Genomic DNA, 25,562 nt, shown 5'->3' on the forward strand with positions numbered 1-25,562 from the left:
TGGCGGCAGCCGCTAATGTCCAGGTTGCCCTGGATGAGGAGGAGGAGGAGGAGGAGGAGCGTGCCAGAGAGGCGGAGCAGGCTGCCGCAGAGGGGCAGGCGGCAGCCGATCAGGCTGGAGGGACATCCGCCCGACTGGACGAGGAGGGGGAGGAGGACGTCGCAACGGAGGCACCCGAGGGCGCCCCGTGTGTACCGGCCCCGGCTGTCGTACCAGGACCTCATGGACCGGGAATGCAGGAGGAGACTCCCGATGAGCCGGGAAACCGTGGCACACATCTGCCACCTGCTGGCACACCTGTCACCGCGTGGCACTGGCAGGGGACACCCTCTCCCCGTGTCCGTCAAGGTTACGGTTGCCCTGAACTTTTATGCAACGGGGTCATTCCAGGCACCGAGTGGGGACCTGTCCGGCATATCGCAGACATCGGTGCACCGGTGCATCCGGGCAGTGACAGACGCCCTATATGCCATGGCGCACCGCTACATGCGCTTCCTTGTGGTCCGGGCCAGCCACGGCTTCTCTGCCGTGGCCGGGTTCCCCATGGTCCAGGGCGCGATCGATGGGATGCACGTCGCCGTGCGGCCACCTGCAGATAACAGGGCCGTGTTCACTAATAGGAAGGGGACCTATTCGATGAACATACAGGTGGTCTGCGACCACCGCATGATGATCCTGCACGTCTGCGCCCGTTACCCGGGCAGTGTACATGACTCATACGTGTTGTCGCGGTCATACATCCCCGGCATGTACGAGGGACGCCATCCCCGGCTGAGGTGCTGGTTGCTGGGCGACAGGGGCTACCCATTGCGATCGTGGCTGATGATGCCTATACGGAGGCCACGCAATGAGGCGTAGAACCGCTACAATAATGCCCATGTAGCGACAAGGGGAGTGATAGAGAGGTGCTTTGGCGTGCTGAAGATGCGTTTCAGGTGCCTGGACCTCTCTGGGGGCGCCCTCCAGTATCGGTCAGATAGGGTCGGCCGCATCATTGTGGTGTGCTGCGTCCTGCACAACATAGCCCAGCAGAGGGGCGATGTGCCGCAGGCAGAGGAGGGCGGAGTGGAGGAGCAGCAGGAAGAGGCGCACTCCTCCCCAGATGAGGGGGATGGGGGCAATGGTCAGGGCAGACGGGCTAGACACGGGCGGGTGGCTGTCCACCGTTACCGGCTGGGCCAGCGGGCACGGGACAGACTGATAGACGCCCGCTTCATTGACTAGATGGGCGTGGGAATCGGGTAGTATGGCCACAGACCGCACACCATGGCAACACCCGACCACCCACACCCCCCACCCATCCACCCACCCAGCACCCTCACTCCCCTCCCCAACCCCACCCACCCCACCCGCATGCACACACCCCCCCCCATTACCGATCCACCTGCGGCACAACGGCTGGGCTCTCACAGTTGCTGGTGGACGCGTGTCTATTGCAGGTCATGGAGGATGATGACAACCCGCCCTGCGATGAGCTCCTGGCTCCACATCGTTGGACGATGTCTGACCCATGGCCACAGTACCACCATCCACCCGGACCATCCCTGCATGCGGCTGTGACACTGCAGCGCACGGTCCCGTCCTCTGCCCGGGGGGATGTTGATGGCGGCCCAGGGGGAAGGGGGCAGACTCACCTGGGGCTGAGGTAAGACCACCCCTCACACACACACTTGCGCTCAACGTACATGACACGCCCGCACGCTTTGGACGGAGCACAAAGGCAGCTTCTGTAGGTGTAACATTGACTTTAATAACGAAAGGAGTTCATGCACGTGCCCTAGCCCCTAAAACCCATCTGTGCCCTGCACCCGTGCCAACTTACTCAGTGTCTAATTGTTTGGCCTTACGGTCCCTTTGACGGGTGTTTCCCCAGACGGTACAGCAGAACTGGAGGTGGACTCCTGTGATTCCTGCCCTCTGACACGGGATCCCTTTGGCGGCTGTTTCCTGGGGCGTCCTGGCCTAGATGGGCCAGGCTGCGGCCCGGGCGACTGGGATGGCGAGCTGCCAGCCTGTCCTGCCCGTTGCCCACCCGATGCACCTGGGACGGAAGGGGGGGAGCCCGAGGTGTTGAGATGTTCCGGGACCTCCCCTACAATGGGACCCGGAACGGGCCCCAGCACCTCCTCCTCCCTCGGGGTGCCCGATGGCCCCCAGGCCTCTACATGGGTGGGGGATGCGAATGGACTTGCCATCCGACGCCCCCCCGACATCTGGCGCTGCCAGTCCTGGAGGCCCGTGCTGGTATCGACAAGGGTCTGCAGGTTTGCAGCCATGGAGCTCAGGGGGTTGGCAAACCCTGTCTGTGACTGTGCGACGCTGGCTCGCACATGGGCAATGGCGCCGATGCCCTCAGCGATGGCCTGCTGAGACTGGGCCATGGCCTGCAGAGACTGAGCCATGGCCTGCAGAGACTGGGCTATGGCCTGCTGAGACTGGGCCTTGGCCTGCAGAGACTGGGCCATGGCCTGCAGAGACTGGGCTATGGACTGCCGAGACTGGGCCATGGCCTTCAGAGACTGTGCCACGGAGTTGAGCCCCTCTGCCATCTGCCGCTGGCGCTGGCTCATGGCCTCCTGTGAGAGGGCAGCCATGTCCTGGGCCACAGACGCCGCCTGCACGGAAAGCCCCAGGCCTCGCAAACTGCTCCCCGTGTCTGGCACCGTCGCACCCATTGCCTCCACCGCGGACGCCACCCGTGCGGTGTCGGCCTGGGTGGCACGCATGACCGGCACCACTCCCAGCTCCTGGACGCGGGTGGACTCCTCCACCTGCGACTGCAGCCGCCGCAAGCCGCCCGTCACCCTCTTCGCTCGTCCCAGGTTTGGTGGTTGCATCGGATCTATGGGTGGGTGTGGTAACTCCAGGAACCCGGGATCCATCTGGGCGGCAGATGTTCACTTGGGCTGGGCTGCCCTCCGACCGCCCGGCCCCTCTGCTGCTCCTACGTCCACCTGCTGTACCGGGACGGCTGTGTTGTTCGCACCAGTGAGTGTACCAGACGCCTCATCACTAAAGTGCCCAACCGAGGTGAGCGTCTCTGCGATGGTGGAGGGTGTTGGTGACAGCAATGGCATTGTGTTGTGCTCTTCATCCCACTCTGAGTCCATGGCACTTTGGGGTGGGGGTTCGTCTCCACACATCCAATCTGTGTCACTGTCCGGTATTTCAGTTTCCTGGGTAGTGCTGTCCCGGGTAGGGGTGTCCTTGGTAGGGGTGTGCTGGGTTGTGGTTTCGTGGCTCGGCTGTGACGGGGGCCTGTGGCTGCCCCTCTCGTCGCTGGGTGGCACACGCCTGCGTCGCCGCACCCACATGAGTCGAGGGCGCCGTCTCCCTGTTGCTCCAGGTCTCTCCGTCTCCCGTGGTCTCCGAGGGGCATCGTGCGGCCGGTCTGCACCTGCAGGGATGGGTGCCTCGACGTTTGCTCCTGCGATACACAATGAAGCATGCATGGTTAGACACGCAGGCAGTGATCAGGTGATATGGGGGAGGGGGATATGGGGGACGGGGGATATGGGGAGGGGGGATATGGGGACGGGCTGTCAGTGGCTCACTTGCTGGTGGGCCCCCGACCTCTGCATCAGCAACCTCCCGGTCATCAGTTCCGCCAACCAGTTCCAGGGCCCTTCCCTCATGTTCGGTCAGTGGCCTCTCATCAGCTGGGCCTCCTCCAGTCCTCACATGCTCCCTGGTGTTGTGTGCGCGCTTCTCATGTGGGGGGTGGTGGCAGGGGTAAAAGGCAACAGTGTTAGGCAGGTATATGAATGCACGCCATCGGTTGCGCGTGCATTGCAGAGGTTAAGCTTAGGGCTGGATTCACTTGGGGAAACGGGGGAAGGCGGATATGGGGGATATGGGGGAGGGGGGATATGGGGGAGGGGGGATATGGGGGAGGGGGGATATGGGGGAGGGAGGGATATGGGGGAGGGGGGATATGGGGGAGGGGGGATATGGGGGAGGGGGGGATATGGGGGATATGGGGGAGGGGGGATATGGGGGATTGGGGGATATGGGGGAGGGGGGATATGGGGGATATGGGGAGGGGGATATGGGGATAGCGGGGATATGGGGGAGGGGGGATATGGGGATTATGGGGGATATGGGGGAGGGGGATATGGGGCAGGGGGGATATGGGGGATCTGGGGGATATGGGGGAGGGGGGATATGGGGGATATGGGGGAGGGGGATATGGGGGAGAGGGGATATGGGGGATATGGGGGAGGGGGGATTTGGAGGAGGGGGGATATGGGGGATATGGGGAAGGGGATATGGATATCGGGCAGGGGGGGGGGGAGGCTCACCCTGCCTGCCCTGATGAGGTCGTTCACCTTCTTGTGGCACTGGGTGCCTGTCCGTGGTGTCAGGGCCACAGCGCTGACGGCCTCTGCCACCTCCCTCCACAGACGCCGGCTGTGGCGTGGGGCGACTCTGCGGCCGTGCCCGGGATACAGGGCCTCCCTCCTCTGCTCCACTGCGCCTCAATGTCGTGGGACTGGAACCTCGGGGCTGAGCGGCGGGCGGCCATCCGGTCGGGTGGGGGGGAGCAGCGCGTCCTGATGAGCCGTCACGGCGTGAACCACGTGAGCCAGCGCGGATAGCGTCACGTCGCCGCTAGCTCATTCCGGGCCGGAGACTTTGCGACGTTTGGGACGGCGCGATGCAGGTGGGATTTGCGCCATTTTGGGCGCCGGTCGGCGGACATCGCGCCGATATCGGAGAATCCCGCCCCTGGTTTTTGAATAAGGGGAGCAAACCTGCTCCCAGTATTCCAGATGTGGGGCTGGATTCTCCGGACCGCCAGCCGCGTGTATCTCAGCGCCGCGCCGTTCGCGGGCGTCGATTCTCTCCCTCTGCCGCTTCCCAATGGGATTCCCCATTGAAGCTCCGCCCATGTCACCGGGAAACCAGAGGTGCAGAGAATCCCAAGAGCTAGAGAATTCCGACCGTGATCTCACCAGTACCTTGTACAGCTGCGGCAAGCCTTCCCGACTCTTATACTCCGACCCCCTTGAAACAAGGGGCAACATTCCATTCGCCTTCCTGATGACCTGCTGTCCTGTGCGCTAGCTTTCCGTGTCGTCCCCAGGTCCCTCTCTGTTGCCGTGAGTGGTAATGACCTTGGAACCCGCTCCGAACAGGGTGGAGTCAGAGACAGTCAGTGACCTCAGAAGGGAACCACGGGCGGGATTCTCTGGCCACGTCCGCCCAGCGACCGGACATCCCCGCCCGAGGTCAATGGACCTCTCCTTTGTCCGTGGCTCGCCCGTGGTGTACTTGCAGTGGATGGGGTGGAAGAATCCAGCCCTCCAAGTCACCTTGTCGAAAGTAACTTCCAGGGATAGAGCTTGTGGCGAGTCAGCATCGGCTGGATGGGCCAATCAGCCGATGTGTTGCAATGAATCTAGACCTGTTACTCTCCAGATAACACACTCCCCGCCCTCTGCTACACGCTCAAACTATGTTACTCTCCACACTCAGCAATGCAGCCACGACAGGGACACACAGTGACCCAGGATCTGGTTTCTATGTTACGTGGCAATTTGGTGAACAGTGCACTTACCGTGTATGTATTCTCAGTATCAGCTGCCTCAGCGGGGTGCGGTTCGCTCTCTTGCTGACATTCAGAGCTGCTCGTCATCTAGACAACAGAGAATCCCAACGTCAAGAAGATGTCGGACCAGAAGGTATTATGGTGATACTTTTAACACATCAACTGTCTGCAACCGAATACAACAAATAAGCCTTAGTACTTGTTATGGGTCAGAGTTTAGAGAACCCCAAAGTGTATCATGGAGTTCAACTGACCCACAACTTTTAATAGATTGTGGTGTGGAGAGCACACGGCCCACTCTACAGGAGTGGAACAGCAGAAATGGACAAGTGTTTTTTTTTAGAACAAAACAATGTTTATTCTATAAACTGAAGTTAACCTTTTTTAAAACAACCATTGAATATCTTAACACCCATTAATTCAAAGGTAACCCCCAAAGACTAAGCAATCGTTTCAGCTGTCCTTTTAACATCCAAAAGACTTCACCAACCTACAAACAGGAGCACATTAGGTTACATTCAATATTCACAGTGAGAAAGGGTTCAACCCTGTTGCTGCTTTTGGTTACTTCAGCTACAGCCCCTTTGTGTTCTCCATGCAGCTCACTGGAAACACACAGACACACCCAAGCTGCTCTCTCAAACGGAAACTCAAAAAGCAGAATTACAGCTCAGCTCCCCCCACACTCTGACATCACTCCAGTAACATGAGTTCCATTTCTTAAAGGCACATTTCTTAAACACCCATTTCTTAAAGGGTACTCTCACATGACAGGAAGCGTTGCGCTGGTCAAGGAGACACAGCCTGAGTGAGTGAGACACAGACAGAGTGAGAATTTGGTAATTTGGTGCAGTGAGGTAACCAGGAAAGGTAAGTGGTTAATCTAATTGTGCTGTTTTTCAGTTAAAAGTGCAGTGTAGATTAGTGTCTGATTGGCTGAAGCTGCCCCCACCCTAATTGCTGAGAGACAGTTATCTGGCAGTCACCTGAGGCCTGTTAAGGGCCACAAAGGTACACATTGTATTCTTCTCTTTGAAGTTTTAGTGTGAGTCATCCTAAAGTCTGTATAAAAGACAGACAGAAAGCGCACTTAGTAAGCATTGCGCTGGTCAAGGAGCCGCAGCCTGAGTGAGTGAGACACAGACAGAGTGAGAATTTGGTAATTTGGTGCAGTGAGGTAATTCGGTGAAGAGTGGGAGAAGGTGCTTTTTCCTGACTGTTTTGTTCTCTCTCTTTCTTCGGGCCTAATTTTGGGAGCCGTTCGGAGGAGGAGGAGCAGTCTCTGTGAGTATAAAAACCTAACAGTAACTTCCTGTTTTCCAGGTTTTTTTCTCCAAAAGTGACGTCAGAGGGAAGCTGTGATCTGAGTGGTTGATAGCATATCTGCCCCAAATTTAAAAAAACCCACAGCTAAACTCGTAAACTTAAATTAAACTAATTAGTTAATTAGTGATGGCTGGTCAGGTGATGTGCTTGAGCTGCTTGATGTGGGAGCTGGCAGATCCCATTGCGAGCTGCAGCGACCACATCTACAGTAAGTGTTGGCTGCTCGAAGAGCTCCGGCTCAGAGTTGATGGGCTGGAGTCTGAGCTTCAAACACTGAGGCACATCCGGGAGGGGGAGACTTACCTGGACACTGTGTTTCAGGAGGCAGTCACACCTGTCAGAGTAAGTAGTTTAAATCCTGCCAGTGGCCAGGGACAGCAGGGTGTGACTGCAAGTCAGGCAGGTAAAGGGAACCAGCAGTCAGGAACTCAGGAGCCTCAGCCCTTGACCCTGTCCAACACGTATGGGGCACTTGCTCCCTGTGTGGATGGCGAACAGGGCTGCAGGAAGGATGAGTCAGCTGACCAAGGCACCATGGTTCAGCAGGCCATTCAAGGGGAGGGAGTAAATAGGCAAGTTGTAGTTGTAGGGGATTCTATTATCAGGGGGATCGATAGTATCCTTTGTGAGCAGGATAAAGAGTCCCGCATGGTATGTTGCCTGCCCGGTGCTAGGGTGCGGGACATCTCTGACCGGCTTGAAAGGATACTGGAGAGGGAGGGGGATGATCCAGTTGTTGTGGTCCATGTCGGTACCAACAACATAGGCAAGTCTAGAAAAGAGGACCTGTTTAGAGATTATAAAGAGCTAGGATTCAAATTAAAAAACAGGTCCTCTAGGGTCATAATCTCCGGATTACTGCCCGAGCCACGTGCAAATTGGCATAGGGAGGCAAGAATAAGGGAAGTTAACACGTGGCTGAAAGAGTGGTGTGGGAAAGAGGGGTTCACTGGCATCAGTTTCGGGACAGGGGGGACCTATACCGTTGGGATGGTCTCCACCTGAACCGAGCTGGGACCAGTGTTCTGGCGAAAAGAGTAAATAGGGTGGTCAATAGGACTTTAAACTAGAGATTGGTGGGGAAGGGAAAGTCAGGGAACCAAGAGGTGAAGTAATCAGTGGGAAGCGTAGCTGCTTAGGAATGCAAAAAAGCACGAAAAGACAGAACTCAGGAGAGGTTACGATAGTCCCCATCCCACAAAATATGACACAGTGTATGGAAAGGCTCAGTAAACCAAGGTCCACCACACTAAGAAAACAAAAAGGGACGGTCAATAGAGAATTAAAGGTGCTATATTTAAATGCGCGCAGTGTACGGAACAAGGTAGATGAGCTTGTGGCCCAGATTGTGACTGGCAGGTATGATGTGGTAGGCATCACAGAGACATGGTTGCAGGGGGTTCAGGACTGGCATTTAAACATCCAGGGATTCACAACCTATCGAAAAGACAGAGAGTTGGGCAGAGGGGGCGGGGTTGCCTTGTTAATTAGGAATGAAATTAAATCAATAGCACTAAACAACATAGGGTCAGATGATGTGGAGTCTGTGTGGGTAGAGTTGAGGAACCACAAAGGCAAAAAAAAACCATAATGGGAGTGACGTACAGGCCTCCTAACAGTGGTCAGGACCAGGGGCACAAGATGCACCACGAAATAGAAAGTGCATGTCAGAAAGGCAAGGTCACAGTGATCATGGGGGACTTCAATATGCAGGTGGACTGGGTAAATAATGCTGCCAGTGGACCCAAGGAAAGGGAATTCATTGAATGTTTACAGGAGGGCTTTTTGGAACAGCTTGTGATGGAGCCCACGAGGGAACAGGCCATTCTGGACTTAGTGTTATGTAATGAGCCAGACTTGATTAAAGATCTTAAAGTAAGGGAACACTTAGGAGGCAGTGATCATAATATGGTAGAATTCAATCTCCAATTTGAAAGAAAGAAGGTAGAATCAGATATAAAGGTGTTACAGTTAAATAAAGGTAACTACAGGGGCATGAGGGAGGAACTGACGAAAATCGACTGGGAGCAGAGCCTAGTGGGAAAGACAGTAGAACAGCAATGGCAGGAGTTTCTGGGAGTAATTGAGGACACAGTACAGAGGTTCATCCCAAAGAAAAGAAAGGTTATCAGAGGGGGGATTAGGCAGCCATGGCTGACAAAGGAAGTTAGGGAATGCATCAAAGCAAAAGAGAAAGCCTATAATGTGGCAAAGAGTAGTGGGAAGTCAGAAGATTGGGAAGGCTACAAAAACAAACAGAGGATAACAAAGAGAGAAATAAGGAAAGAGAGGATCAATTATGAAGGTAGGTTAGCCAGTAACATTAGGAATGATCGTAAAAGTTTCTTTCAATACATTAAAAACAAACGGGAGGCAAAAGTTGACATTGGGCCGCTCCAAAATGACGCTGGTAATCCAGTGATGGGAGACAAGGAAATAGCTGAGGAACTAAATAAGTACTTTGCGTCAGTCTTCACAGTAGAAGACATGAGTAATATCCCAACAATTCAGGAGAGTCAGGGGGCAGAGTTGAATATGGTAGCCATCACGAAGAAGAAAGTGCTAGAGAAACTAAGAGGTCTAAAAATTGATAAATCTCCAGGCCCAGATGGGCTACATCCTAGAGTTCTAAAGGCGATAGCTGAAGAAATATTGGAGGCGTTAGTTATGATCTTTCAAAAGTCACTGGAGTCAGGGAAAGTCCCAGAGGATTGGAAAATCGCTGTTGGAACCCCTCTGTTCAAGAAGGGAACAAGGAAAAAGATGGAAAATTATAGGCCAATTAGCCTAACCTCGGTTGTTGGCAAGTTTCTAGAATCCATTGTTAAGGATGAGATTTCTAAATTCTTGGAAGTGCAGGGTCGGATTAGGACAAGTCAGCATGGATTTAGTAAGGGGAGGTCGTGCCTGACAAACCTGTTAGAGTTCTTTGAAGAGATAACAAATAGGTTAGACCAAGGAGAGCCAATGGATGTTATCTATCTTGACTTCCAAAAGGCCTTTGATAAGGTGCCTCACGGGAGACTGCTGAGTAAAATAAGGGCCCATGGTATTCGAGGCAAGGTACTAACATGGATTGACGATTGGCTGTCAGGCAGAAGGCAGAGAGTTGGGATAAAAGGTTCTTTTTCGGAATGGCAACCGGTGACGAGTGGTGTCCCGCAGGGTTCAGTGTTGGGGCCACAGCTGTTCTCTTTATATATTAACGATCTAGATGACGGGACTGGGGGGCATTCTGGATAAGTTTGCCGATGATACGAAGATAGGTGGAGGGGCAGGTAGTATGGAGGAGGTGGGGAGGCTGCAGAAAGATTTAGACAGTTTAGGAGAGTGGTCCAAGAAATGGCTGATGAAATTCAACGTGGGCAAGTTCGAGGTCTTGCACTTTGGAAAAAAGAATAGAGGCATGGACTATTTTCTAAACGGTGACAAAGTTCATAATGCTGAAGTGCAAAGGGACTTGGGAGTCCTAGTCCAGGATTCTCTAAAGGTAAACTTGCAGGTTGAGTCTGTAATTAAGAAAGCAAATGCAATATTGTCATTCATCTCAAGAGGCTTGGAATATAAAAGCAGGGATGTACTTCTGAAGCTTTATAAAGCATTAGTTAGGCCCCATTTAGAATACTGTGAGCAATTTTGGGCCCCACACCTCAGGAAGGACATACTGGCACTGGAGCGGGTCCAGCGGAGATTCACACGGATGATCCCAGGAATGGTAGGCCTAACATACAATGAACGTCTGAGGATCCTGGGATTATATTCATTGGCGTTTAGGAGGTTGAGGGGAGATCTAATAGAAACTTACAAGATAATGAATGGCTTAGATAGGGTGGACGTCGGGAAGTTGTTTCCATTAGCAGGAGTGACTAGGACCCGGGGGCACAGCCTTAGAATAAAAGGGAGTCACTTTAGAACAGAGATGAGGAGAAATTTCTTCAGCCAGAGAGTGGTGGGTCTGTGGAATTCATTGCCACAGAGGGCGGTGGAGGCCGGGACGTTGAGTGTCTTTAAGACAGAAGTTGATAAATTCTTGATTTCTCGAGGAATTAAGGGCTATTGAGAGAGAGCGGGTAAATGGAGTTGAAATCAGCCATGATTGAATGGTGGAGTGGACTCGATGGGCAGAATGGCCTTAGATAGATAGAATTTACAGAGCAGAAGGAGGCCATTCGGCCCATCGAGTCTGCACCGGCTCTTGGAAAGAGCACCCTACCCAAGGTCAACACCGCCACCCTATCCCCATAACCCAGTAACCCCTCCCAACACTAAGGGCAATTTTGGACAGTAAGGGCAATTTATCATGGCCAATCCACCTAACCCGCACATCTTTGGACTGTGGGAGGAAACCGGAGCACCCGGAGGAAACCCACGCACTCACGGGGAGGATGTGCAGACTCCGCACAGACAGTGACCCAAGCCAGAATCGAACCTGGGACCCTGGAGCTGTGAAACAATTGTGCTATCCACAAGGCTACCGTGCTGCCCCAAAATCTGCCCTCTCTGAGGACGTGCTGCCCCAAAATCTGCCCTTACTTCCACTCCTATGTCTTATGGTCTTATGGACAGTATTGATCACAAACTGCAACCTCTCCTGGGGAATATTGTTTCCAACTTGTAGTAAATGCAATGATTGCTGACCACCAATTAGCCAACTAACAATTTCTCAATTTACTTTTTATAAATTTAGAGTACCCAATTATTTTTTCCAATTAAGGGGCAATTCAGCGCGGCCAATCCACCTACCCTGCACATCTTTGGCCACACAGGCACGGGGAGAATGGGCAAACTCCACATGGAGGATGACCCGGGGCCGGGATCGAACCCGGGTCCTCGCCGCCGTGAGGCAGCAGTGCTAACCACTGCGCCACCCTAGCCAACTAACAATGACGGGTTTATTATCTATACCAACTATAGACCGAGCAGGATAATCGATGTCTTCATTCTCAGCGTGAGGGTCACAACTGACTTCAAAAACCCACGTTCTGCACCGAGGCCCCCACCCTCGTTAGTCATTGGGCGACTGGGTCACATGACCCTTCCGATGCACGCTCCCTTAAAGGGAGACTGTGCAAACTCCACACAGACAGTGACCCTGGGCCACGAACGAACCCAGACCCTCGCCGCCATGAGGCAGCAGTGCTAACCACTGCGCCACCATGCCGCCCTTAAAGGGACAAGTTACTACATCCCTGCCCCTTTAAGTCCCTTATTACATCGTATGTTGACAACTTTCAAAACATTAGCAATAGTGAACAATTTTTAACACCGTTGGGCTGAATTCTCTGTTGCAATTCCGCCCCACTCAGAATCTGGCCGTGCCGTTCGCTGGTGGCAGGATTCTCTATTCTGACACTGGGATTTCCCATTGAAGCCACCCCACTCCGCTGGGAAACCCGCGGACGAGGGTGCGCTGCCGGCGGGAATAGACAATCCCAATGGCTGGAGAATTCCGGCCTCAGTCTGTCAGGGGACATTTTCTTTCTCTGGGCTCGACGTAGCTCAGCTGGTGGAGGCCCCGCTGCAGGTGTGTCTTCAGTTGGGCCTGTTTCGCTGGGACTGCGTCCTGCTACCAGCACATCGCTTTCATCAATTTTCCTGCTTTCCCTGGCATCCGCTGGTTCACTCTTTGGACAAGCAACAACACGGCTTGCTGGCACAATGGGATCAGGAAGTAACACTGGCTCTTGGGATGGCTCCTGGGGAACATTGATTACAAACTGTAATCCCTCCCGGGGAATATTCATTGCAAACTCAAGTGGGCCGGCACAGACTCGATGGGCGAAGGGCCTCCTTCCGTCATGTAGAACCCTGTGACACTATGGGACCTGAATCCAGACCTTCAGAGGGAATTGTGCTGCCAACTGCGACACAGCTGACACTCAATTGCTAGCGGGATCTTCCTTTGCACATGTTGACAGCTGCATTTCCTACATTGCAATCGTCGCCACGCTACAAGGGTATCTTACTGAGCCAAAGAGTGCTTTCGGACATCTTGAGGTCATTGAAAGTGCATAAAATGTTCACTAGATTGGTGCCGCTGCTATCCATGGGATTTCCCACCAAAATCCCACCAGGGTCAGGAGCTGGAGAATCTCGCCCAAAGTGTTGGTTCTGATGAGAAAACCGGACAATAAACTCTCGTGTATTATTTCTATACAATTCAATCAGACAGTCTCTGGTGGACATCCATTCCTTTTTGGTACAATTTGGAGTTCTGGAACTTGGTCGCTTGCGAGCTCAGTAGTGTCCTCGTTCCTTTCTGTATTTGGTACTTCTTGAGTCGATATTTCACTGTAGACATTGAAAAGTCCTCAGACACACAATCTGAACTCGCCACTGTCTCTGGCCTCTGTTCCAGAGCAGATCTCCCGATCTTCTAAAGGCGGAACCTCTTCAGAGGTTTCTGCAAATTCACTTCGTGCAGCAAGTAGCTGACCAGCACGATGATGCCAAACTTTCATCTTTACCTCAGCACTGTAGTCCCAGTGCTAACCATTGCGCCACCGTGCTGCTCCCAAAGACATTGTTGATCGGCCGGCATTGACTAAACACCAAGCTTCAGCTCCTGTAATAGCTTGGTTACATTGTCTTTTGAGTGATCTTGAACTTCGTCCACTAATTGATAGACACGATTAGTCTGTTTAGATGTCTTTCTTCTTGCACAGTTTTGGTGCAGGAGATGTTTTTTGAGCACAACATTCCTGGGCAATGTGGCCCTTCTTGTCACAATTCTTGCATGTATTTGATTTACTCCAGCATTGCCCCGCTGAGTGTCCAGCCGTGACGGGGTCGAGCAGAAGTGGGGAACACTCCACCGACGATGGGGCAGACCTCCACCCAGCAGAGTGACCAACTCCACCTGGGAGGCGCAGTTGGCACTCCAAAAGAGGACGGGGCTCCAGCGCCGTAAGAAGGCGAATGATCTTCATCGTGCAGCCAGGGTAAGCCGGCCTCCTCCTGCCTCTCTCACTGCCCACCCTTAACACATCCCTCGCACCTCCATGGTGATCTCACTCCTCCCCAGCTCGCGGGGGGTCACAGCATTTGGCATTGCCGCCTCTGTGGAGTGCGTCACATGATTGTGCGCTGACGTCATCGGAGGCACTTGGGAGATTTTCCTGCTTCCATCAGAGATCGTGAGCAAAACCTGAGCAATAAACCCGGACAGCTGGTTAAGTAATCTACAGTGTGGCAACCTGGTTAGCTTTTGTTTGTACTGTGAATAAAAGTAAACCCCCCCCCCCCCAAAAAAAGGCCACCCCCACCCCCATAATTCTCTCCAGTAGCTCCGGTGCCCTTCCAATGCCCACTCCCACTCACCTCACACATACGCCACATTTCAACTTGAACAGCCAGTCACCCAGACACGAATCCCTGTCAGCTTGGCCTCAATAATAATAATAATTCAGACGGCGGCTTCCACAGAACGTGGGAGCCATTCACCCGATTGTCTACAAGCCGAAGAATAGCCAGGTAGCCAAGAATCGGGGGAAAGTAGCCGAGGCGGGGGAGGGAGGGATAGACCGGGGGGGGGGGGGGGGGGGGGGGGGGCAGGGGAATGACAGCCGGAAGAAAGGCACGGGAAACAATACCAAACTTGGCACCTACAGGAGCAGAGAACAAGGAAAATCCGGGAGAAAGACGGGATGAACGGCTGAAGCGGAGATGATCGCGAGGCGACGACGGCAGCGAAAACCGCCCGGGAGAAGCAAGCGGCAACACCAACACCAGGCCCAGCCGCGTATCGCCCTCTGGAATTGTTTCCCCGGCGCCCAAATGAATATGTACCCCCCCCAGTTTCACCCCCCCCCACAAACAGATGCCTATTTATGTGCTAAAAACAATACTGCCAATTGTACAGAGCTGTTGTTGAGCTAGCATATAATACCCGACCAGTTATTTTATTCTAACTTTTTTGTTGTTGTTGTTTCTTTTGATTTTTGTGCGTGTTCCCTATATATATGTATTCTATTTTGTGTACATAACGGTAAATATATTTTATTCAAAAACCCAATAAAAAACATTTATAAAAAATCATAATAATATGGATAATAACAATCGCTTATTGTCACAAGTAGGCTTCAAATGAAGTTACTGTGTTAAAGCTCCTAGTCGCCACATTCCGGCACCTGTTCAGGGAGGCTGGTACAGGAACCTGCGGCCTTGAGCTTCCAGGTATTTCATGACCTCTGGCTTCACAGTGCTCCCCGTGTCTGGGGGGGTTCATTCTCACTGCAGCCATCCTCCCCCCTGTGTGAGAGTCTTCAGGCCTCCATAAGACCATAAGACATAGGAGCAGAATTAGGCCACTCGGCCCATTGAGTCTGCCCCGTCATTCAATCATGGCTGATATTTGCTCATCCCCATTCTCCTGCCTTCTCCCCATAACCCCTGAGCCCCTTATTGATCAAGACAGGCTTATAAATCAAGCCTTACGAGATTATAAAACACTTTTTGTCAGCGCCACTCTGCCCACCCAGACTGGCATCCCATGCGATCCCACCCATGAACCTTTATTACCATTCCAGACCAGGCCTCAACAGTTGCTTGGATACTGGACAGAAGCCCCGATAATTAATTTTAATTTTGTAAAGACTGTGAGGAAAGGATACTTCCCTCCAGGTGTGATTTCACACAGGGACGGCAGGGTGGCGCAGTGGTTAGCACTGCTGCCTCACGGTGCGGAGGTCCCAGGTTCGATCCCGCCCCCAGGTCACTGTCCGTGTGGAGTTTGCACATTCTCCCCGTGTGTGCATGGGTCTCACCCCCACAACCCAAAGATGTACAGGGTAGGTGGATTGGCCACGCTAAATTGCCCCTTAATTGAAAAAAAAAAGAATTGGATCCTCTAAATTAAAAAAAAATAGGGTTATGGTATATTAAAACAAACAGTGGGCGGGATTCTCCAACCCCCCGCCGATTCGGAGAATCCCCGAGGAGCGGCGCGAATCCCGCCCAGCCGCCCTGAAACCCACTGCCGTATTCTCCGGGGCCGTTTTTCGGGCGGGGTTCACGCCACACTGGTCGGGGGCTGTTGGCAGTGGCCCCCCCCCCGGTAATTCTCCGGGCCCTGATGGGCCGAGTGGCCGTCTGTTCCTGGCCAGTCCCGCCGGCGTGGGTTCCGCATGGTCCCACACCATGGCGGGACCTGGCACGTAAGCCGGCTGGAGCGGTCCTCGGGGGGGGGGGGGGGCGTGGTCCGATCCCGGGGGGGGGCCCCCAGGGTGGCCTGGCCCTCGATCGGGGCCCACCGATCTGCGGGCGGGCCTGTGCCGTGGGGGTACTCCTTCCTTCCACACTGGCTCCTGTAGTGCTTTGCCATGGCCGGCGCGGAGTAGAGAACCCCCCCCGCCACCCCCCCCCGCACATGCGGCAAAACACACCGGCGGTTCCGCGCATGCGCGAGATCACGCCGGCCCTTTGGCGCATGTGCGAACTCGCGCAGTTCCTTTGGCGCCGGCTGGAGTGGCACCAACCCCTTCGGCATCCACCTAGCCCCTGAGACAGGTGAGAATTCCTCACCTTGGGGGCCCATTGGCGCTGGCTTTCCCGCTAGCGTTTGGACCTAGTCCCCGGAAAGTAGAATCCTGCCCTTTATTCCTAACACAGTATTAAAATATCTTCAACATCACACAAGAAAATAGCGTACAATTACCCCTTAGACAATAGCTCAATACAGTGAATACACTAACCCTTAACTGCTATCTTTACTTCCACTCAAACCATAAAGCCATCTCAGCTCTCAATCCACTTTTAAATACAGTTAGCACTCAGGAATAATCGCTCAGCAGAGATGTCTTGAATACTCCACTTTGAGAAGGAGAAATCGTTTGAGATTGCTTAAAGAAATAGGCCCGACTCCCTGTCAGAATAGTATTTCCTCAGAAACCTTCTCAGCTCCCCTTCCAGACACCAATTAAAACTGGCCCTCAGCACCTGACTGCTTCATCCCTCCCATTCACAAAATCATCTCACTAAACTGAACACAAACTTACAGTCGGCTGCCGTGCTGACCTGATAGACTCACCTGCCCACTTTCCAGCTGCCTCTCTGGAAGGGGAGAGGTGAAATCGCCACAATCCCAGCAAGGAGGACACGACAATCGCTGACTGTACACCAACCGCCAGGCCCCTATGAACCTAAAGGTTTCCAGCCATGAAGGGCCTGTTAAGGCTTGCGAGCAACCCACCCCTCTCCGATTCTGAAACCCCCGGCCCCACGTGGAACTGATCTGGATCCCCCGCGTCCTCTCCGCTGCTCTCTCTGCGAATGGCACCCCCGGAGGGTGATTGTGACCTGAACGCTCACCTCCTTCAGAGGTGAGGTCGGTAGGTTCTCGATTGCATACAGCTGACATCACGCCGGAGACCGATGAATATTCATCGATAGGGGTAGTCCTGGCGGGAGAGCTCACGAATGATATTTGTCATTAGCTCCTCGGCTCCTCGACTTTCTAACCCACAGACCACAATCAGTAAGAATGAACAACAACATCTCCTCCACAATAGTCCTCAACACCGGGGCCCCGCAAGACTGCGTACTTAGCCCCCTACTCTACTCCCTGTACACACACGAGTGCGTGGCACAATTTGGTTCCAACTCCATCTACAAGTTTGCAGACGATTCGGCCATAATGGGCCGGATCTCGAATAACGATGAGTCCGAATACAGGAGGGAGATAGAGAACCTAGTGGAGTGGTGTAGCGACAACAATCTCTCCCTCAATGCCAGCAAAACTAAAGAGCTGGTCATTGACTTCAGGAAGCAAAGTACTGTACACACCCCTGTCAGCATCAACGGGGCCGAGGTAGAGATGGTTAGCAGTTTCAAATTCCTAGGGGTGCACATCTCCAAAAATTTGTCCTGGTCCACCCACGTCGACGCTACCACCAAGAAAGCACAACAGCGCCTATACTTCCTCAGGAAACTAAGGAAATTCGGCATGTCCACATTGACTCTTACCAACTTTTACAGATGCACCATAGAAAGCATCCTATCGGGCTGCATCACAGCCTGGTATGGCAACTGCTCGGCCCAGGACCGCAAGAAACTGTGGAGAGTCGTGAACACAGCCCAGTCCATCACACAAACCTGCCTCCCATCCATTGACTCCATCTACACCTCCCGCTGCCTGGGGAAAGCGGGCAGTATAATCAAAGATCCCTCCCACCCGGCTTAGTCACTCTTCCAACGTCTTCCATCGGGCAGGAGATACAAAAGTCTGAGAACACGCACGAACAGACTCAAAAACAGCATCTTCCCCACTGTTACCAGACTCCTAAACAACCCTCTTATGGACTGACCTCATCAACACTACACCCCTGTATGCTTCATCCGATGCCAGTGCTTTTGTAGTTACATTGTGTACCTTGTGTTGCCCTATTATGTATTTTCTTTTATTTCCTTGTCTTTTAATGTACTAAATGATCTGTTGAGCTGCTCACAGAAAAATACTTTTCACTGTACCTCGGTACACGTGACAATAAACAAAATCCAATCCAAATCCAAATATTATAATGTATTTAAATGAGGTTCCCACCCTTCCATGGACGGATACACATTGCACCACTGGTGAGGAGCCTGGTAAATTGGGAAATGTGATCTTGCCGGCGAGAATTGTGCTTCCCGCTTCTCGCCGCATTTTACCCCGTTGCCATTCTCGCTGACGGCTCGCGCGGCCTCAAAATTCCACCCAATATTTTTCTATCTGGTAAAGGGAAATGTGCTGCCTATTGTTTGGTGTATCAGTGGACGTTTAGAATTCACTTGTATGTTACATACCTGGCGAGTGTGAGATAGCTTTGGAGTTTCTGCAGCTACAGATTTCCTCAATTGAGTTTCACACGAATAACTGATCTGAAATAGAGGCAATATAATGAGTCTACGTCTCTGCCGTAAACATCGAGGTTTGGTCATTCAAACCTGCCACCATGCGTCTTGGTTTGTTATTTAATTTGTTTTATCCTTTGCAATTTCCTGCCATCCCTCCAGATCTCCCTCACACATGTGACGAATCCATGACCCACTGCCGCAAAGAAAACTCTGCATTCGGAGACCCTGACTTCCACAGCAAATTTCACCCTGCTTCCAAAGATCTCCATTACTGCCCCCAACCCAACCTCGGTCATCTTCGAAAGCCTTAAATCTCCTGGGTGCTGGCTCCTTCTCTAAAACTGGGATATTCCCAGTCTACCAGTTTCTCTAACTAACCCTGTGAAAATACCAATCTCCCAGTTTCTTGAACGCTGGCATAATCCCAGTCTCCCGGTCTTTCTAATACCGGGATAATCCCAGTCTCACTATTACTGGGATAATCTCGAGGGCAGCACGGTGGTGCAGTGGTTAGCACTGTTGCCTCACGGCGTCAAGGTCCAGGTTCGATCCCGGCTCTGGGTCACTGTCCGTGTGGGGTTTGCATATTCTCCCCGTGTCTGCGTGGGTTTCGCCCCCACAACCCAGATGTGCAGGGCAGGTGGATTGGCCACGCTAAATTGCCCCTTAATTGGAAAAAATGAATTGGGTACTCGAAATTTATTTTAAAAAAAATACTGGGATAATCCCAGTCTCCCAGTCTCTCTAATACTGGGATAATAGGGGCAGCATGGTAGCACAGTGGTTAGCACAGTTGCTTCACAGCTCCAGGGTCCCAGGTTCGATTCCCGGCTGGGTCACTGTCTGTGCGGAGTCTGCACGTTCTCCCCGTGTCTGTGTGGGTTTCCTCCGGGTGCTCCGGTTTCCTCCCACAGTCCAAAGATGTGCGGATTAGGTGGATTAGCCCTGATAATTGGCCCTTAGTGTCCAAAAAGGTTAAGTGGAGGTAACAGGGTTACGGGGATAGGGTGGAGGTGTGAGTAGGGTGCTCTTTGTAAGGGTCGGTGCAGACTCGATGGGCCGAATGGCCTCCTTCTGCACTGTAAATTCTATGACTCTATAATCCCAGTCTCTCTAATCCTGGGATAATCCCAATCTCCCAATCACTCTAAAACTGGGATAATCCCAGTCTCCCAGTCTCTCTAACCCTGAGATAATGCCAGTCTCCCAGTCTCTCTAATACTGGGATAATCCCAGTCTCCCAGTCGCCTTAACCCTGGGATAATTCCAGTCTCTCTAACCCTGGGATAATCCCAATCTCCCAATCACTCTAAAACTGGGTTAATCCCAGTCTTCCAGTCTCTCTAATACTGGGATAATCCCAGTCTCCCAGTCTCTCTAACCCTGAGATAATGCCAGTCTCCCAGTCTCTCTAATGCTGGGATAATCCCAGTCTCCCAGTCGCTTTAACCCTGGGATAATTCCAGTCTCTCTAACCCTGGGATAATCCCAATCACTCTAAAACTGGGTTAATCCCAGTCTTCCAGTCTCTCTAATACTGGGATAATCCCAGTCTCCCAGTCTCTCTAACGCTGGGATAATTCCAGTCTCTCTAACCCTGGGATAATCCCAGTCTCCCAGTCTCTCTAACCGTGGGATAATCCCAGTCTCTCGGATCCTCCTTCTCGAGTTCCATGTTGGTGATTCCCGATCCCTGCTGTTCACTGACCTTCCTTTTGATGAGGATCACGGAGGTGGCAGACATACTGTACAATGCCAGGATCACACAGATGGCTGTCAGGACATTCTCAAGCATGTGGGACGTTTCTATGTTAACTGCATCTGGATTGGGGAAAACACACACAAATCAAACCTGTCACTTTGGGAGGGTTCAGACTGGGTGTTACTGGGAAAGGCTGAAGGTGCGGTTATCATAATGGTTACCAGGGAATTAGGGATTTCAGTGACGTGGAGAGACTGGAGAATCTGGGATTGACCTCCTCGAACAGGGGAAGAGGGGATTGAATCAAGGTGGTCAAAATCTGACGAGTAAATAGGGAGAATTTGTTTCCAGAGTTAAAATGTTTGGTTACTAGATCCCCAGATTTCTGATCATTGACAGGAGCATCCATAGGACTGATGCCAAGGATTTATTTTCCCATATAAATTGTGGTGTGGGCCGTGCTGCCTGACAAAGCCTTGGAAGCGGATTCAGTAATAACTTTCCAAAGGGAATTGGGTGAAGTTTTAAAGAATGCAAGGTTGTGAGGAGAGGGTGGAGCTGATTAGACAGCTCTCCCAGGGAAGGTGCAATCAGCCAAAAGGCCTCACTCTGCTCGGCCCTGTCGTCAGTGTGTTTGGTGTTGTGAATATCGAGTTCATCGTGGAGAATATGACTTTTAGTTTCAGGCGTTAAAGTTTTAATTGTAGAAAATGAGGCATCTAATTGAGAAAATGACAATCCCTCATTGCAGTGGGGGTATTACGGTGAGGTATTACAATGGAGGTATTGCAGTGGGGGTATTACAGTGGGGGATTACAGTGGGGATATTACAGTGGGGATATTACAGTGGGAATATTACAGTGTGGATATCACAGAGGGGATATTGCCGTGGAGGTATTACAGTGGGCGTATTACAGTGGGGGATTACAGTGGGGCATTACAATGGGGTTATTACAGTGGGGATATTACGGTGAGGTATTACAATGGAGGTATTGCAGTGGGGGTATTACAGTGGGGATATTACAGTGGGGGATTACAGTGGGGATATTACAGTGGGGATATTACAGTGGGAATATTACAGTGTGGATATCACAGAGGGGATATTGCCGTGGAGGTATTACAGTGGGCGTATTACAGTGGGGGATTACAGTGGGGCATTACAATGGGGTTATTACAGTGGGGATATTACGGTGAGGTATTACAATGGAGGTATTGCAGTGGGGGATTACAGTGGGGGATTACAGTGGGGGTATTACAGTGGGGATATTACAGTGGGGGATTACAGTGGGGGTATTACAATGGGGGTATTACAGTGAGGGATTACAGTGGGGGATTACAGTGGGGGTATTGCAGTGGGGGTATTACAGTGGGGGTATTACAGTGGGGGATTACAGTGGAGGGAATTACAATGGGGTTATTACAGTGTGGGATATTACGGTGAGGTATTACAATGGAGGTATTGCAGTGGGGGTATTACAGTGGGGGTATTACAGTGGGGATATTACAGTGGGGGTATTACAGTGGGGGGATTACAGTGGGGGTATTGCAGTGGGGATATTACAGTGGGGATATTACAGTGGGGATATTACAGTGGGGGTATTGCAGTGGGGGCATTACAGTGGGGGTATTACAGTGGGGTATTACAGTGGGGGTATTACAGTGGGGGATTACAGGGGGGGTATTACAGTGGGGATATTACAGTGAGGGTATTACAGTGGAGGTATTGCAGTGGGGGTATTACAGTGGGGGTATTACAGTGGGGATATTACAGTGGGGGATAACAGTGGGGATATTACAGTGGGGATATTACAGTGGGGATATTACAGTGGGGATATTACAGTGCGGATATTACTGTGAGGTATTACAATGGAGGTATTGCAGTGGGGGTATTACAGTGGGGGTATTACAGTGGGGATATTACAGTGGGGGATTACAGTGGGGATATTACAGTGGGGATATTGCAGTGGGAATATTACAGTGTGGATATCACAGAGGGGATATTGCCGTGGGGGTATTACAGTGGGCGTATTACAGTGGGGGATTACAGTGGGGCATTACAATGGGGTTATTACAGTGGGGATATTACGGTGAGGTATTACAATGGAGGTATTGCAGTGGGGGTATTACAGTGGAGGTATTACAGTGGGGGTATTACAGTGGGGGATTACAGTGGGGATATTACAGTGGGGATATCACAGAGGGGATATTACAGTGGGGATATTGCAGTGGGGCATTACAGTGGGGCATTACAGTGGGGGTATTACAGTGGGGGTATTACAGTGGGGATATCACAGTGGGGATATTACAGTGGGGATATTACAGTGGGGATATTACAGTGGGGATATTACAGTGGGGGTATTACAGTGGGGGTATTACAGTGGGAGATTGCAGTGGGGATATTACAGTGGGGCAATCACAGTGGGGATATTGCAGTGGGGATATTACAGTGGGGATATTACAGTGGGGGATTGCAGTGGGGATATTACACTGGGGATATCACAGAGGGGATATTACAGTGGGGATATTACAGTGGGGCATTACAGTGGGGGTATTACAGTGGGGGTATTACAGTGGGGGATTACAGCGGGGATATTACAGTGGGGATATTGCAGTGGGGGTATTACAGTGGGGGGATTACAGTGGGGATATTACAGTGGGGATATCACAGTGGGGATATTACAGTGGGGATATTACAGTGGGGGTATTACAGTGGGGATTGCAGTGGGGGTATTACAGTGGGGTATTTCAGTGGGGTATTACAGTGGGGATATTACAGTGGGGATATTAGAGTGGGGTATTACAGTGGGGATATTACAGTGGGGGTATTACAGTGGGGGTATTACAGTGGGGGTATTTCAGTGGGGTATTACAGTGGGGATATTGCAGTGGGGGTATTAGAGTGGGGTATTGCAGTGGGGATATTACAGTGGGGGATTGCAGTGGGGTTATTACAGTGGGGAAATTACAGTGGGGGTATTTCAGTGGGGGATTACGGTGGGGGATTACAGTGGGGATATCACAGTGGGGTATGACAGTCGGGCAATTACAGTGGGGAATTACAGTGGGGATATTACAGTGGGGGTATTACAGTGGGGGTATTACAGTGGGGGATTGCAGTGGGGGTATTACAGTGGGGATATTACAGTGGAGGTATTACAGTGGGGTGTATTACAGTGGGGGTATTACAGTGGGGGATTACAGTGGGGATATTACAGGGGGGTATTACAGTGGGGGGGTATTACAGTGGGAGGTTAGGGTGGGGATATTACAGTGGGGATATCACAGTGGGGTATGACAGTCGGGAAATTACAGTGGGGGATTACAGTGAGGGTATTACAGTGGGGGTATTACTGTGGGGGTATTACAGTGGGGGATAGCAGTGGGGGTATTACAGTGGGGATATTACAGTGGAGGTATTACAGTGGGGTGTATTACAGTGGGGGGTATTACAGTGGGGGATTACAGTGGGGATATTACAGTGGGGGGTATTACAGTGGGGGCTATTACAGTGGGAGGTTAGGGTGGGGATATTACAGTGGGGATATCACAGTGGGGTATGACAGTCGGGAAATTACAGTGGGGGATTACAGTGGGGGTATTACAGTGGGGGTATTACAGTGGGGGTATTACAGTGGGGTGTATTACAGTGGGGAGTATTACAGTGGGGGATTACAGTGGGGATATTACAGTGGGGGGTATTACAGTGGGGGGGTATTACAGTGGGAGGTTAGGGTGGGGATATTACAGTGGGGATATCACAGTGGGGTATGACAGTCGGGAAATTACAGTGGGGGATTACAGTGGGGGTATTACAGTGGGGGTATTACAGTGGGGGTATTACAGTGGGGGTATTACAAGGGGGTGGTACAGTGGGCAGTATTACAGTAGGGGATTGCAGTGGGGATATTACAGTGGGGATTACAGTGGGGAGTATTACAGTGGAGAGTATTACAGTGAGGAGTATTACAGTTGGGGTATTACTGTGGGGAGTATTACAGTGGGGATTATTACAGTTTGGGTATTACAGTGAGGGGTATTGCAGTGGGGGTATTACAGTTGTGATTATTACAGTGGGGGTATTACAGTGGGGGATTACAGTGGGGATATTACAGTGGGGGGTATTACAGTGGGGGGGGTATTACAGTGGGAGGTTAGGGTGGGGATATTACAGTGGGGATATCACAGTGGGGTATGACAGTCGGGAAATTACAGTGGGGGATTACAGTGGGGGTATTACAGTGGGGGTATTACAGTGGGGGTATTACAGTGGGGGTATTACAAGGGGTTGGTACAGTGGGGAGTATTACAGTAGGGGATTGCAGTGGGGATATTACAGTGGGGATTACAGTGGGGTGTATTACAGTGGGGAGTATTACAGTGGGGAGTATTACAGTTGGGGTATTACTGCGGGGAGTATTACAGTGGGGATTATTACAGTTTGGGTATTACAGTGAGGGGTATTGCAGTGGGGGTATTACAGTTGTGATTATTACAGTGGGGGTATTACAGTGGGTGGTATTGCAGTGGGGTATTACAGTGGGGATTATTACAGTGGGGGTATTACAGTGGGGATTATTGCAGTGGGGGTATTACAGTGGGGATTGTTACAGTGGGAGATATTTCAGTGGGGGTATTTCAGTGGGGGTATTTCAGTGGGAGGTATTACAGTGGGGGTATTACAGTGGGGGTATTTCAGTGGGGATATTACAATGGGGGTATTAAAATGTGGGTATTTCAGTGGTGATATTACAATGGGGGTATTACAGTGTGGGATATTACAGTGGGCGGTATTTCAGTGGGGGTATATCAGTGTGGGATATTACAGTGGGGGTATTAGAGTGGTGGTATTTCAGTGGGATATTACAGTGGGGGGTATTACAGTGGGGGGTATTACAGTTGGGGGGATTACAGTGGGGGGATTTCAGTGGGGATATTTCAGTGGGCGCATTACAGTGGGTGTATTACAGTGGGTATTTTACAGTGGGGGTATTACAGTGGGGGAATAACAGTGGGTGTATTTCAGTGGGGGTATTTCAGTGGGGGATATTACAGTGGCGGTATTACATTGTAGGATATTACAGTGGGGGTTATTTCAGTGGGGGTATTTCAGTGGGGATATTACAATGGGGGTATTTCAGTGGGGGTAATTCA

The 25,562-nt window shown here is 51.7% G+C and overlaps 1 protein-coding gene across 2 annotated transcripts in view; it reads right to left on the bottom strand.

The window, feature by feature from the left end:
- Window positions 1-25,562, bottom strand: part of LOC140403730 (uncharacterized) — a 95,068-nt gene that overhangs the window by 17,318 nt on the left and 52,188 nt on the right. For both annotated transcript variants that reach the window (XM_072491893.1, XM_072491892.1), the window contains exons 3-5: window positions 20,418-20,530; window positions 18,659-18,733; window positions 5,561-5,638 (exon numbers count right to left, since the gene is read on the bottom strand). In XM_072491893.1, coding sequence (XP_072347994.1) covers window positions 5,561-5,638; window positions 18,659-18,733; window positions 20,418-20,530 — 266 coding nt within the window. The remainder of the gene's footprint in view (window positions 1-5,560; window positions 5,639-18,658; window positions 18,734-20,417; window positions 20,531-25,562) is intronic.

Source organism: Scyliorhinus torazame, chromosome 29 (genome assembly GCF_047496885.1).
Source record: "Scyliorhinus torazame isolate Kashiwa2021f chromosome 29, sScyTor2.1, whole genome shotgun sequence".
In the NCBI taxonomy this organism is placed as follows: Eukaryota; Metazoa; Chordata; class Chondrichthyes; order Carcharhiniformes; family Scyliorhinidae; genus Scyliorhinus; species Scyliorhinus torazame.